The sequence below is a fragment of the Syngnathus floridae genome, chromosome 10, assembly GCF_059516105.1.
Source record: "Syngnathus floridae isolate MCC-2025c chromosome 10, RoL_Sflo_1.0, whole genome shotgun sequence".
In the NCBI taxonomy this organism is placed as follows: Eukaryota; Metazoa; Chordata; class Actinopteri; order Syngnathiformes; family Syngnathidae; genus Syngnathus; species Syngnathus floridae.
This window is the reverse complement of record NC_142422.1, coordinates 12,021,166-12,034,171: the sequence shown is the minus strand read 5'-3', so window position 1 is coordinate 12,034,171 and position 13,006 is coordinate 12,021,166. Positions and strand designations below refer to the sequence as shown.

Genomic DNA, 13,006 nt, shown 5'->3' with positions numbered 1-13,006 from the left:
AGTGGGAATTCTGACTTTAGAGCAGTGGTTCTTAACCTTGTTGGAGGTACCGAACCCCACCAGTTTCATATGCGCATTGACCTTGTTAGTGATTTTTTTTTTTAATTCTAGACAGATATTTTTTACTGGTGCACAAAATGAGCCATGCATGAACATCACCTTGTTCAAAGATCAAAACCAACACAATGCATGAACTCACAACATACTGGTAAATCAGAATTTACACAATAAATCAGGTTTGTTCGGACCTCCTCAGTGGAAGCTCTGTCGAACCCCTGAGACCGACTCACCGAACCCCTAGGGTTCGATCGAACCCAGGTTGAGAACCACTGCTTTAGAGTCAGAATTCTGAGAATAAAGTCGGAATTCTGACTTTATTCTCAGAATTCCGACTTTATTCTCAGAATTCTGACTTTAAAATCAGAAAGTGGGAATTCTGAATCTAAAGTCAGAATTCTGACTTTATTCTCAGAATTCTGACTTTATTCTCAGAATTCTGACTTTGACGTCTCACTTTAAAGTCAGAATTCTCACTTTTAAGCGGGAATTCTGACTTTAAACAAGGAATTGTGAGAAAAGAAGTCAGTCCGGTCACCCCCCCTTTTGTTTTCCTTCACTGGCCCTAACCCTCTTCCGTATATAATAGAGTCCAAATAGTTTTTTTTTTTATTACACTTTTTTGTTTTTTTTCCCCCATACACACATTCACTCTCACCGTCATATGTGGGAATCGAACTTACAGTGTCGGCACACAAGACAAGCAAGTGCACCCCTACACCATCAGCGACTTCCCGAAGGACAAATGATTAAAACAAAATATTTTCTTCCTCGCAGCTGGACAAGTCAACACCCCGTGGTATGATGGGAAAATTTGCTACGGTTTTAGCATTTAGCTCAGAGTACTTCGAACGTATTTGCCAGTCAAACATTTTAACCCCACGTTAGCAGCTCCATGCTTCAGTAGCACGTGACCCTATGCTATTGTATGTTTCGTTTTTATTAAAAAAAAAAAAAGAAAAGTCAGCTTGGACAATAAGGACTGCAGAATAGATAATTGGAATCAACCTCCCATCTGTCCAAGACTTGTACCTGTCCAGGACCAGGAAACGTGCAAGTAACATCTCTACAGACCCTTCTCACCCAGGTTGCAGTCTGTTGGAACTACTCCCCTCCGGACGGCGTTATATAGCTCTGCACACTAAAACCAGCAGACACAGAGACAGCTTCTTCCCCCAGGCTGTGGCTCTGATGAACTCACATCACTCTTAGAGTCTCAGAGTCATTACTGTGCAATAACATCCTGCTCTCCACACCTTTTTTGAATTGTCTACACTGTTTGTACTATGTGTCCTCTCTGCATCCATTGCAGCCTGGTCATCCTAGAAGAGGGACCCTCCCATCTGTTGTCTCTTCTAAGGTTTCTCATTTCCACTAGCTAGAGTTTTGAGTTTTTCCTTGCCCTCTTGGGAGTTTAAGATCAGGGGATGTTTGAGAATATCTTCCATTTTTCACATGTCCTGAGTGTTGTTGTTAGTCACCTAAATGTTGAACAGAGGCTGTGATTTACCAAAGTCAAATTCCTTGTTTGGCACGCTCAAACATGGCGAATAAAAAACTCTTGAATCTTGTGTCAGAGAACGGCAATTCGCGCGCACCTCAGGGTCCTCTCTACTGGAGTGCACGACAATGACGACATGTTCCTTTCGGTCCCTCCTTCTCCCCCTGGTGGTCAGAATCGCACATGCGCCACTCTGGCTTGACTTCTAGTCGCACGCACTGTCTGTCGGTCTGTCGAACTTCTCAGCCGGTCACCGCCACCGCCACCGCCACCGCCGTGTCGAAGCCTAATGATGATGATGATGATGACGCGGATGATGATGGTGGTGGTGATGATGATGAGGCTGCGCGCATGTGCGGCGGCGGCAGCATGAGGGCTGGTGGCTGTGGACACGATGGACCTTCTGTGGCGGATCCTCGCCGCGCTCAGCTTTGATTGCTTCAAATCGTCGTCGTCCAGCAGGTGATGATTGATTGCCATTTTCAAAATGGATTTTCTAATCATTTGCACGCGCACCGGAGGATCCTTTCGTAACGTCTCGTTGCATCGAGGGCATCTCACCGTTTAGTTGCCATTTTTGGGATTATTATTGTTATTTTCATTCTCGACCATTAATGCAACAAGCTGCTATGGGAAATCCGTACGATTTCACGCACCCTCCTGTGCTATGTCACCTTTTTGAGTGGACATGTGGAAAAATAGTCTTCCTTTTGACATTTGTTGCACTTTGTGAAATTCGAGGTTTACCGTGACGTTATAGATCGCGCTAATTGAGCCCAGCTTTTGCTCGTTGTAATCTAAACGTCTCTTCCTTTTGCTCGTCTCCAGTGTTATACAAATTGAACTTGTTCATATTGTTTATTATTGCTAAGGTTTATGTGAGGGATTGAAATGGCTTGTTCCTTCTCTTTACGCTGTAATCGCTATATTATTCTGACAAATAAAAATGCTTCATTATTCGGGTGGGTAATTAGTTTCAAGCGAATTTGATAGATTGGATCGCTCATGTGTAAATGTCCTAAGCATCTGATATTTGGATTAAAATGACATTACAAACTCAGATGAGCTAATATTCTTGGTCAAAGTGGAGAGAGACGACCCAAAACTTGAGCGCTACTGTTTTTGACTGCGTATGACAAATAAACATAGAGCAGTTATATTGACCTTACCAGTAGTGGCCTTCTGCCGGCAGGTCCGCCGGCAAGCTGAGCAGCAGCCAGCCGGGCAGCCTGGACAGCAGCTCGCTGACGGGCTCACTGTCGCTGGGCCCCGAGGCACCGCACTGCCAGTGCTGCATCAGCTACGAGGCGCGCCTCAAGCGCCTGTCGTGCGGCCACCTCTACTGCGATGCCTGCTGCCAGCACATCGTGAACTTAGCCTTCCGGGACATCGAGGGACTCCCCGACTACCCTTGTCCCATGTGCAGGTCCCTGGGTCAGCTGGGGGCACCGGGAGCCTCGTCCTTGTCGTCGTTGTCACTGGGGTGCTTCCGGGGCCCCGGCGTCGGACGGGCAGAGCCCGTCGGCTGGTGGGGATGACGCTCCGGGATCAACTGTGACAATGAAAACTCGTTGCGTGCGGAAGTGTCAAGGAAAGGCGCACCCATCTTCGTTCATGCGCACCCACCGAACATGTGTTGTGCTTCAGTGAACAGCGACTCGGCACATTTTACAGTTGGACATCAAAATGCATTTAACTGTTTTGAGTTGTTTTGATACGCCTTGTCCAGTTGTGACCAAAAAACGACCACCGATTGTACAGTGAGTGAGTGCCGTGCTACTTTTTAACTGTTCCGGACCGTATTTATTTTCTTGAAGCAAAACATGAATAAAGTTTGTCAACTGTGTGTTGCAGAAGTCCAAGTGCTGCTTTTTATTTCTGAAACTCGGGACAAAAAAATCTGACACAAACACGAAATGTACACTCGCTAATTTGGTCACGGTACCTAATAATACGATTTCTATCCACCAGTGGCCAGTTTGGAAGAGATAATACTATATTTGGTCCAAGAACAGAAATTGGACTTTAGGATAAGCGTGCCGGTGTGCGCGCGCAAGCGAGTGAGCGGCCGGCACGTGGGTGGGCCGCCGCCGCTGCTGAATACCAAAATAACTCTCATGCCCCAAATTCCACAGTGGGTGCAGCTCACCTCCTCTTCAGATACAAGCTCCAAAGCAACAGTCTCTTCATTAGGTACACCTGCCCTATATGCAGGTGGTTGTACCTAATCCTGTGTCCAACAAGAAATTGTTGCAACGAGTGGAAAATGTCTTTGTTTTTTTTCCACTTTGGGAAGTAAAAAAAAAAAAACATTGGCGCCAAAATCACTGTGGTGGTTGCACAAACAGGTTCAGTGCACAAAATGGTTCCTTGCTCCGCTTCTTGGTGCGGATGCAAGCCAAGTTCTACTGCTGACCACTCCCAAATGGAAAAAGAGAGCAACCTTCTTTTTCCCTGGTGAAAGAAGAGAATCTGCTGCTTTTGGTAGTTTTGGCCTTGACGTTGTGGGCCACGTGATTAACTTGCGTCACTTTTGGTCAATTTGGAGTTGGCGCGACCCGGACTGGTGTCCGAAGCGTGCCCATAGAGAAAGGTGTGCTTGTTTGCATTTTCTTTGGGCGCCTGTCTGGACGCCGGAGTGGCAATGGCGGCTGCTCCAGGAGACCCGGAGAAGAGGAAGCTGCTGTTGTTGGCGTTGTGGTTGAGGTTGGCGTCGTGGGCTGACTGCGAGTCATCGGCGGGGTGCTGCTGGGCCAGCTGCTCCTGAAGGCGCCGCACCTCCCCAGCCAAGAGCTCCAGGGGGTGACGGTGATTGGCGCTGAGCGGGTGCGAGAAGGCCTGCCGGAGCAACAAGCGTTACTAATTGAGGCACGGCGTCTATTAGTCGAGAAAAAAGCAAATTTGAGGTCTGCTTTTTTTTGTTGTTGCAGAAAACCAAATTGATGCTCTGGAAGCTTCCATCAGAAGCAACATTTGAGCGGATATCCTCCTATTGTCCGTCAATCTACTCCTCTCAAAAGAAAGGCACCCACTCGCCGCTCACGTCGCCATGGAGACGGCACCCAAGAGACTTGTCACCGATTGACGGATGAAAACGACGTTCAGATACTCGATGTGTTTGTGATCAAAGCTCTGAACGAACCGGCTCAGAGGCTCGCAGCTACATTTGATTCAGGGGCCAACCAGCTTCTAACAATAATGCTAATATGTAGTAATTGTAAAAGGTCAATTTTTTTTGTTCTTCATCAATTCTACCCCAAATGTAAAAGAGCAGAATGTGTTGGTTGTTTTGCTGAATCTGGTTCAACAATTTCCAGCTGTCCATGTACCTGAGCATGCAGCGCTCCCCGGTGGTAACACTCCCTCCACAGTCCCACGCAGGGACCCATGAGGAGGGGCAGCAAGGGCTCGTAGGGGTCCGACTCAGGCTTGACAGGGGTGTCGGCCAGGGAGAGGGCCTTCAGGAGCCTCTCCAGCCCAGGGACGCTCTCGCAGGATGGCGCCCTGCGGTGGCTTTTGCGGTATACGCCCGAAATGCTGCCCCCTGCGCCGCCCCCACGCCAGGGGAGCAGGTTGACAGGACATGAGAAGACGCCCCGGGAAAGGAGGAACACGGAGCCGGGAATGGCGTCGCTGGGCTGGGGGAGGCCAGAAGAGGATGGCAAAATAGTCTCAGTGGGGAATAGAAAAGAAAAATGGGAGCCTTCATCATTGAGGTCACAATCAGATTAGATTTCCTTCAATGATGGGCTTTATTCCAAAATCAATTCATTTTTCCTGACCCCCAAATTCTATACCTCATAAAATTGTGTTCATTTCATACAAATTAAAAAGTAAATGTTCTTTTTAAGAGCCAATCCATGCCTGTTTATTACAAGTCCCCACGCATTGTGGTCATCTGACATGTTTGAATATGGCCATTAGGTGTCAGTGTTGCACAGGGTTTACCCGGCGTGCGTCCAGCTGGCTGTTGAGGTTTCCGTTGAGCAGGGGTGCCAGCGCCGGCGTCTGCGCAACGGGCTGCGTGAACGCCGCCTGTCGCTGCTCACAGTACTGCAGTGACCAATCCCACACGGGTGGCAGCGGCGGGTCGGGCGGCTCCAGGCTACTATCCGGGTGAAGCGGCTCTCGCCAGCCGTTGACGGGCGTGTAGCACTGGCCCACGTTCTGCGGGGGGGGAGGGCGGGGCCACAGGTGGCAAAAGGAGCCGTTTGAGCGAGTAAGGAATTGAGAGCAGAGATATTGGTGGAACGAGGAGGACCGGCAGGTGAGGTGGGGTGTTGTCAGTACCTGCGTGCGTCTGCACCTCTCCCGTTGGGAATTGGCCAGGAAGGTGGAGAAAAGCGGCAGGTGGGCGCTGTCGTGCAGCGCCAGCAGGAAGTCGTCTGTCAGCTGGAAGCGTGCCGGATACTGCGACCACAGCTGCCACACGCAGTCCAGGAAGAGCAGGAAGACAGGAGCCTGAGGACACGCGTGCCCACAACATACACGCACGCAGGTGAGCATCTGGCCAGCAGCTCTCTTCATTGGCTTTGTTTTTCACCTCCTCTTTGTCGTTGTCCCGATGAAAGTTGGTGCGGCTGTAGAAGCGGTGTCCCGCTGCTACCCACTCCTTTTGCACCAGGCTCTGGAAGCCCAGGCAGCTGCGGCAGTGGGGGTCGCACATCACCTGGACCAGGCTGGACACCAAGCAGCTCATGTCTCGGTCCTCCGCCTCTGCACACACAAAAAAAAGACACCTTTGAAAGCATTTCTTTGTGACAAACGAGATCAAGGGTGCAAGCTGTTGTCATTTCCAAAGTTGCCAATGTACTAGTTCAAACTAAAAGGGCAGAAACCAAGTTTGTGATATCCAGCCCTTCTGCAATTTATTGGGCAACTGTTGTACGAATAATTGAGACGGCCCACGTCGGCATAGTGGAGCGTCTCACGTGACTCACCTTGCAACGCCACTGTCATGTGACCACTGCGCAGCAAGCACGCCACCTCCGAAGCTTTCTTTAGACACCACCTACGCGCGCATGGGAGACAATGCGCGAGCTTTATTGGCTGTCATCGCACCACACGTGCATCCATCCATCTCTCAATTTTTACTCATTGCTACTTGAGGGGGGGGTGGACATATAACCTGATCTATAAAATGCATTTCTCAGCTATTGTGTGCGGGTCTGGAACGTTTCTTCAACAATATCTGCGGTCCGTTTGTAATTTCCTATTGAGGCAGATGATGATGATGAAGATGGCGGTTACCTTGTGTAGTCCAGCCAGCGAGTTGCTTCCAGTGTGGACAGCCACTTGTCATCAGGCACAGTCACAGAGGTGGAAATGTCTGCACAGGAAAAACACTCAAGTTACCCTACCGGGAAGAAACATCAGACTTCTTCAAAAAAGATTCATATTCTGCATGTCATAACCTTTGTTGCCCGAGCGTATCTTAACCTTGCTCGTTGGCAAACGGGATTAAGCAGAGGTTTACGCGCGGCGGCACCCACCTCCGAGACAGAGCGCTCGCAAGCGGCCGTGCGCCAGCTGGATGTCGGCCGGCGAGGGCAGCTCCTCGCCCAGCTCCACCACCACGCACACGGACGAATGGCAGCCGAACAGGATGAGCTCCAGGTTTCTAAGCGACACACACGTATTACTGTTGCTAGCATGCGATGAACAAAAACCAACCAAACGGCAACTGCGCCAAGACTTGGGGCGCACCTGATGTCGTCCTTCTCGTGGTAGATGTTGTTTTGGAAGCTGGCCATGCGCAGGAGGTCGCTGCCGCGCGGGTGGCGCCAGCACCAGCGCTGTCCCAACAACACAATCGCAAATCAGTCCGACGGACCCATTCAGGCGCAAAAAACAACTCCCTCTCATGTCCTCCTCAACCAGAAAGAGAAACAAACGCTTGACCAAATCTTTGAAGGCAAGCTCGCTCATTCCTTAAATTGGGACTGACATGAGGCACCAACAACAAGCGAGGCAGAACTTGACTCACAGGGATGCGTCCGTCATTGAAGTGGGCAAAGCTTTTCTTTAACTCCGTGTCCAGAACCTTCTGCGGGACAACAATGAACCTCGGAAGACTAAAGAAACAAAAAGGCATCAAAAAAAAGGAGATAAAACACGTTTCAATCAATTAAAAAAAAGTCCATATTGACAGGTAAAGCAAAAGATAATTTCATGAAAGGTTCCAGTATTTGTGTTGCAATCGCTGCTACTTGGATTAACACTAAGCTAACGGGGCGCTACTCTTAATTATGGCCATGTCGTTTTTGTCTTTTAAATGCACAAGAGCCCAAATGGTGGCTTGAGTGTGGGGCGGACTGGCGGGACCCGATCCTACCTGGTGGCCATCTCGAAGCGGTCGTTGACGGAGCTGACTCTCCAGCCGGTGGCACCGCAGCGCTCCAGCTCCCGCTCCCATTCGGCCGCAGTCTCGTGCCAGTTCATGTGGGCGTCCCGTCGCCGGTTGCTTAGAAACTGCTTCATTTCTGCAACGAGCAAACACTGATCAGCCGGAGCGTGTACCCGGGTACAAAATGGAGTAAAGCTTTTGGAGGCTTCTTTCAGCCAAGGCGTTCGTATTATTTCAACGACAGCCGAGCGTCCGTACCTACGCTACCGAGGGCGGCGTTCTGGAAGGACAACATGGAGCCCGGCTTGAGAGGCTGGTAGGTTTTGGCAATGCTATGCGTGATCTAAAAAAAACGAGACGAGACAGTCAGCCTGCGAGGACAGCAGGAACACACGCGGGTATGACGCACACCTCGATGACTTGGGCATCAGGGGTGAGGCGGTCAAAGAGAAAGCAGATGACTCGTAGGTCGCGACAGTAAAGCACCAGCTCCTCTGGAGTGAACTTGAGCCAAGTGTTGGGGCTCACCAGTTTGGTCCGGTTTGGGCCCACTATGCAAACAAGAGAGGGGGGGGGGTTATTGACAACGTCAACACTTTGCAACTGAAGTTTCCTTCACTCACCGACGACGACCTTCTCGATCGATGCCAAAGCGATGTCGTGATCACCCAAAAGGATCGGCTCAGCATTGTCCTGCAACAGAAGATTATTTTGTGGATTGTTGCCAATGCCGATCTTGACTCATCTTATTGTCATGATGCATTGCGCTGACGTCGGCTTTGGGGGCGTCCTGCGGCACAAAGGCCACTCGGAATTGCGTGCAGAAGAGCGTTCCTGACAGCCAGCCTCTCCCTTCCCTCGCCGTTAACTTCTTCCTCACCATGACGGCCCTCTGTAGCACGCACTCGCCTGTAAACGGTGGACAAAGGGGCTGAGGTCAAACGCTGCACGCAGAACAACAGACAAAAACAACACAATGACAAAAAACACTTAAAAAACTCCGTCCCAATGTGGAATTGTACGGCCCTGGCGGAACCGAGCTCACTTCATCATGACTTGAAGGAAATCTAAAGCCCAAACAGGAAAAGGCTCAATTTTGTGAGGCCTTCCCCTCCTTCGCATCTCGTTCCATTCATCTCGTATCGGGTACTATCACAACCCGTTAGAATGCGCCACGTTTGGTGAAAACCCTCTGGTGTTCAAAAATTCCAACATTGGCTTGTGTGTGAAAGAGAAAAATTCCAGGTCTCTCGTTAAATAAGATAAGCCCCTTGTCGCCAGATAAGGACAAGGCCTCCTGCTGAAGGTCATGTGAAAACGAGGCGGAGAAACAACAAATGAACAAAGGTGAACTAGAGTAAAAGGTTTGCGCTCCATACCTGGAAGACAACGTAGTCCGAAGACATCTCCACCCCTGGCGCTCATCCTGCTCTGATTCAGCATCCGCTCCTGTGGAGACAAAGACCCTCCATCACAATCTCCAAGAGCAACTATTTAACGAGGTCACTGAGCAATACAGTTAGTCGAGTTGCTAATGATGTCGTAATGATTTCTTAGTAAAATCCAAAGCCACAAAGATATAACCACAGCTCCCCCATTGCCGGAACATCTGGAGCCACTCAAGTTTACTAGAAAGTCCCAGCGAGAGGCGCTTTTGCATTTATGAGCGAAAATCGCCATTTTACGGACGGCGACGCTCGTAACACCACGGTTTGATTCTTTGGGTGGTCACACAATCGTTTGGCTGTAGAAGTTTAGATTGATACTGTTTTTAAAATAAAAAAAACATGGATGGAATATTAATTTTGCACAATGAAACCCAATCCGAAATCCAGTGCTCGTTAGCCAAAGTGCCATTACAATGTAAGTCTGTTCATTCAAGACCACATTTCATAGTAGCTTCAGTGTTCTCCCTGTAATCAAATCCAGCTGGACACCAAACAAACTTCTTACAAGCTCAAGTCAAGCGCAAATCTCTTTAGTGGTGCCTAATTGGCTCTTGAAGGGCGTCAGTCATTTTTTACGCTCCAAAGATTCCCCGGACGGCGCTAACAGCTGCTTTTTATCTATTGGCCCTCCGCCTATCAATAAAGCAAAAGAGGGAGCGGAAAGCTGCTCTCATTGCTGCGCCAAAACACTCTCCAGGGGGAGGATGAAAGTCTTATCAGGGGAGCTCAGATGCTGATGCTGATTAAGAAGTCGAAACTCGACTTCAAAGTAAAATCAAAGAAGGCTGCAGCATGGGCTTCCATTTTGGGACTTTGATGGTTGCAGTTATTTTTCTGTTTCCTTTGACAGTTTGGGGTATCACAAAAAAAACTTTTTTAAAAAATCCAGCAGATGTAGCTCAATTTTTGCAAAGTGTTTGAGGAAAAACAGTGAACTCTAAAAATAATAGAAGTGGCTCATTCAAGACAAAGAATTAGCGTCTCGGGCTCAGCACGGGGAAATTAAACATGCAAAGCCATCTGGGACAAAATTCGCCTCCACGCAAGCTTGCGCGTGCACGTCGGCGTCTCCCAAATCACGTGACACGCCATATTAGCATAAGACGAAAGCAGCAGATTAGCTCGCCACATCTCATTTACAAAGGTAATCGAATGCTTGCAAAATTGCTCGATTGCAGTCGCCATGACGACGCCGGCCAGATGTGTCCCGTTCCCTCCTCCGCTGAGCGCACGCGCGGATGCCAAAGGCTTGCGTAGACAAGCATCTGTTAGCGTTTCCCCCGCGGCTGCTGAAAATAACCACAGAGGAAGAAGAAAAGAAGGAACTTGGACGGCTTGCCTTCTTCGGCCTCTGACTCATCCTGCTTCTTGGTCTCTCAAACAAACACAAATGGAAGTGGAAGCTACAAAGGCAACTCACACTTCCCAATAGCTCAATTGCTCCAACAGCTGATTCGTAACAATAAAATCACCAGAAATCATGCATCCAGGCACAAACATTTGAGCACAGATATAAACCAACATATAGAATATATACAAATGTATTTACAGTGTATACACACAAACGCGTGCGTGCACACACACACAATTGCACGTTTACACACATCCTAATAAGCACACAAATATTTTGTACATACCCCCATATAAAGTACGCAACTACACATTCACATTTATAACTGAGGTGCAACAAGCCAACAAATAAATTCACAAATTTTCACAGAACGTTTTAAAATATTGTTAAGAGACCTTGTCGAACTAAAACTGGTCGAAATGGTCTGTATCGGAGCCTTTCAGAGTAAAACCTCCAATTTCTGTCCGCATTCATGAAAGCAAAAGGATGAGCTGTTTTTAATCAGAATAAGACATTTGCAAACAGACTTTATTCTTATTTACGCAAGAGTTACTGCCCGACAACACTTTTTCCACGCAAGTTGGTTCGCTGGATGGAGTTGGCCAGTTGCTTACCTTGATGTCCGTCCCCATCTGTCGGACTTTGAACGTGCTTTTAGATCCAGTCAGCATGGTTGGAAATCCTCAAAGACATCCGTTGTTGAAGGACAAATAAAAAGTGTCGCTAAAACCGTCTGCGCTCCGTGTTAGGTAGTGATTAAAAAAAGGAGGGGGCGACAAAAAAAAAATATGAATGTGACTCCGAAATGTGTCTCCGGTGGTCATCCTCCGGCGTTGTTTACACCGGCGGCGTTTCGCACGCAGCCCGCGCCCGCCGACGATACCGCCACTCTTCACATCACCATGGACGCTCAAAAACACTACAAAGCGCAAGAAACTCTCGGCAGCGTCGTCGTCGGTTGCTGCTGCTCCATCCGCACACGACAACAGCTCACTCGCTGGCTGGCTGTTGACGCCTTCTTGGCCAGAACACTTGAGGGGAAAAGACACGTCCAGCTCCTTAAAGGGGCACCACACCCGGAAGTGAAGGCATAACGGGGCGGTGATGTTTTTTTTTTCTTACCAAAAAACGCAACCCAAAAAAAAAAAGTAATTACAAATGAACATCTAATTGATTGTGTGAATGCTGGAGGTGTACCACTGCCACAATAGAAAACAAGTTTTGTATCATGATAATAGCATAAATGTAAAACAATTACATTTCATATTTGAATGTGAGTTTCACGTTACAAGTCAGAGTGAAGGCAGGAGTATTTGGAGTCCAGTATTTGATTGTTTAGAGATTCGTTTAGGTAACCTTTCATTCATTCATTTCCCCAAACAGTTTATCCTCACTATCCTCCATTATTTGCTGGAAAACTCTGGACAAAGCTCTGTCTCATACACAAAAATGTTTTGGCGCCCTCCGGTGGCACCTTGATGACAATTACCTATCGCCAACTTGATTAGTTATTGCTTATGTAATACAAAAGTGCTTTGGTGTCAAGTAAAATTTAAGTAAAATGATTTTATTTCTCATATTAAATACTGAAATAATTTAATAAAAAAATAAATGTTGAACTAGTTATCTTTGAACTAGTTATCTAAATGTTTATGTATAGATTGAAATATTTTCGTTGTATTTTTGTATTAATAAAATGACAGCAGCACTATGACCTAGTGGTTATAACATGTTTGGCTGGCAGTCGAGAGGTTCTGGACTCAATTATTTTCTCAGGTTCCTTCCTCCCTCCTTGAACATCATCCGAGTCTAGTTCCACGCGCATATGAAAATCATCAGCCAAGTTTTTTTTTTTTTTTATGCTTTCGTTTAACTGACTTGGGAAGAAAATAAAGTGATGTGCCAAAATTCTCTTGGTTTGCTACCTTTTTGCGAGCCCTCGGCATGTCTGGCTCCTCGTCTCTCATGCAAAGAAAAGTCCAGAAACTCGCGAAGGGCAACAAAGCACTTCAGAGACAAGAAAGTAAAAGTTGCTCTAATCCAACCGTCCCGCTGGTGCACACGTGAGTCTTTCTTTCTTTCTCGTGTGCGACGACGATCATGGAGAGGAACGTCAGGATTTGGAATTTTTGCCCTTCAATATTACATAAGGCTCTCGGATATCTCGGATCCAAAACAAAACGTTAGCAGACACACGAGCTGCCAGGCATCACGTGAGCTGCATTCAAGAAGTCAATCAGGCCCGATCGGCCGTTCAACACGAAACAGCAAGATACTCCTACCGCCAATGGCTCAAGCGCACT

The 13,006-nt window shown here is 47.9% G+C and overlaps 2 protein-coding genes across 4 annotated transcripts; one reads left to right on the top strand and one right to left on the bottom strand.

Moving 5' to 3' along the window:
* Nucleotides 1–1,753: 1,753 nt before the first annotated feature.
* On the top strand, nucleotides 1,754–3,414 carry LOC148392495 (uncharacterized). The gene is made up of 2 exons (XM_088387091.1): nucleotides 1,754–2,020; nucleotides 2,751–3,414. The coding sequence occupies exons 1-2, from the start codon at nucleotides 1,953–1,955 to the stop codon at nucleotides 3,094–3,096; spliced, it is 414 nt and encodes a 137-aa protein (XP_088243217.1). The 5' UTR covers nucleotides 1,754–1,952; the 3' UTR covers nucleotides 3,097–3,414.
* mtmr11 (myotubularin related protein 11) lies at nucleotides 3,405–12,831 on the bottom strand. Of its 3 annotated transcripts, none has more exons than XM_088387089.1 (17): nucleotides 12,629–12,831; nucleotides 9,284–9,353; nucleotides 8,677–8,813; nucleotides 8,528–8,597; nucleotides 8,316–8,455; nucleotides 8,163–8,247; nucleotides 7,893–8,040; nucleotides 7,545–7,632; nucleotides 7,265–7,353; nucleotides 7,051–7,178; nucleotides 6,809–6,887; nucleotides 6,499–6,569; nucleotides 6,102–6,274; nucleotides 5,849–6,019; nucleotides 5,507–5,725; nucleotides 4,888–5,229; nucleotides 3,405–4,396 (listed from the first exon to the last, which is right to left on the bottom strand). In XM_088387089.1, exons 1-17 carry the CDS (start codon nucleotides 12,668–12,670, stop codon nucleotides 4,076–4,078), a joined length of 2,373 nt encoding a protein of 790 aa, XP_088243215.1. In that variant the 5' UTR covers nucleotides 12,671–12,831; the 3' UTR covers nucleotides 3,405–4,075. The 3 variants fall into 3 exon arrangements, with proteins under 3 accessions (XP_088243215.1, XP_088243214.1, XP_088243216.1); XM_088387088.1 differs by lacking the exon at nucleotides 12,629–12,831 and adding an exon at nucleotides 11,318–11,773; XM_088387090.1 differs by lacking the exon at nucleotides 12,629–12,831 and adding an exon at nucleotides 11,318–11,771 and having other exon boundaries at nucleotides 4,888–5,196.
* Nucleotides 12,832–13,006: the final 175 nt, after the last annotated feature.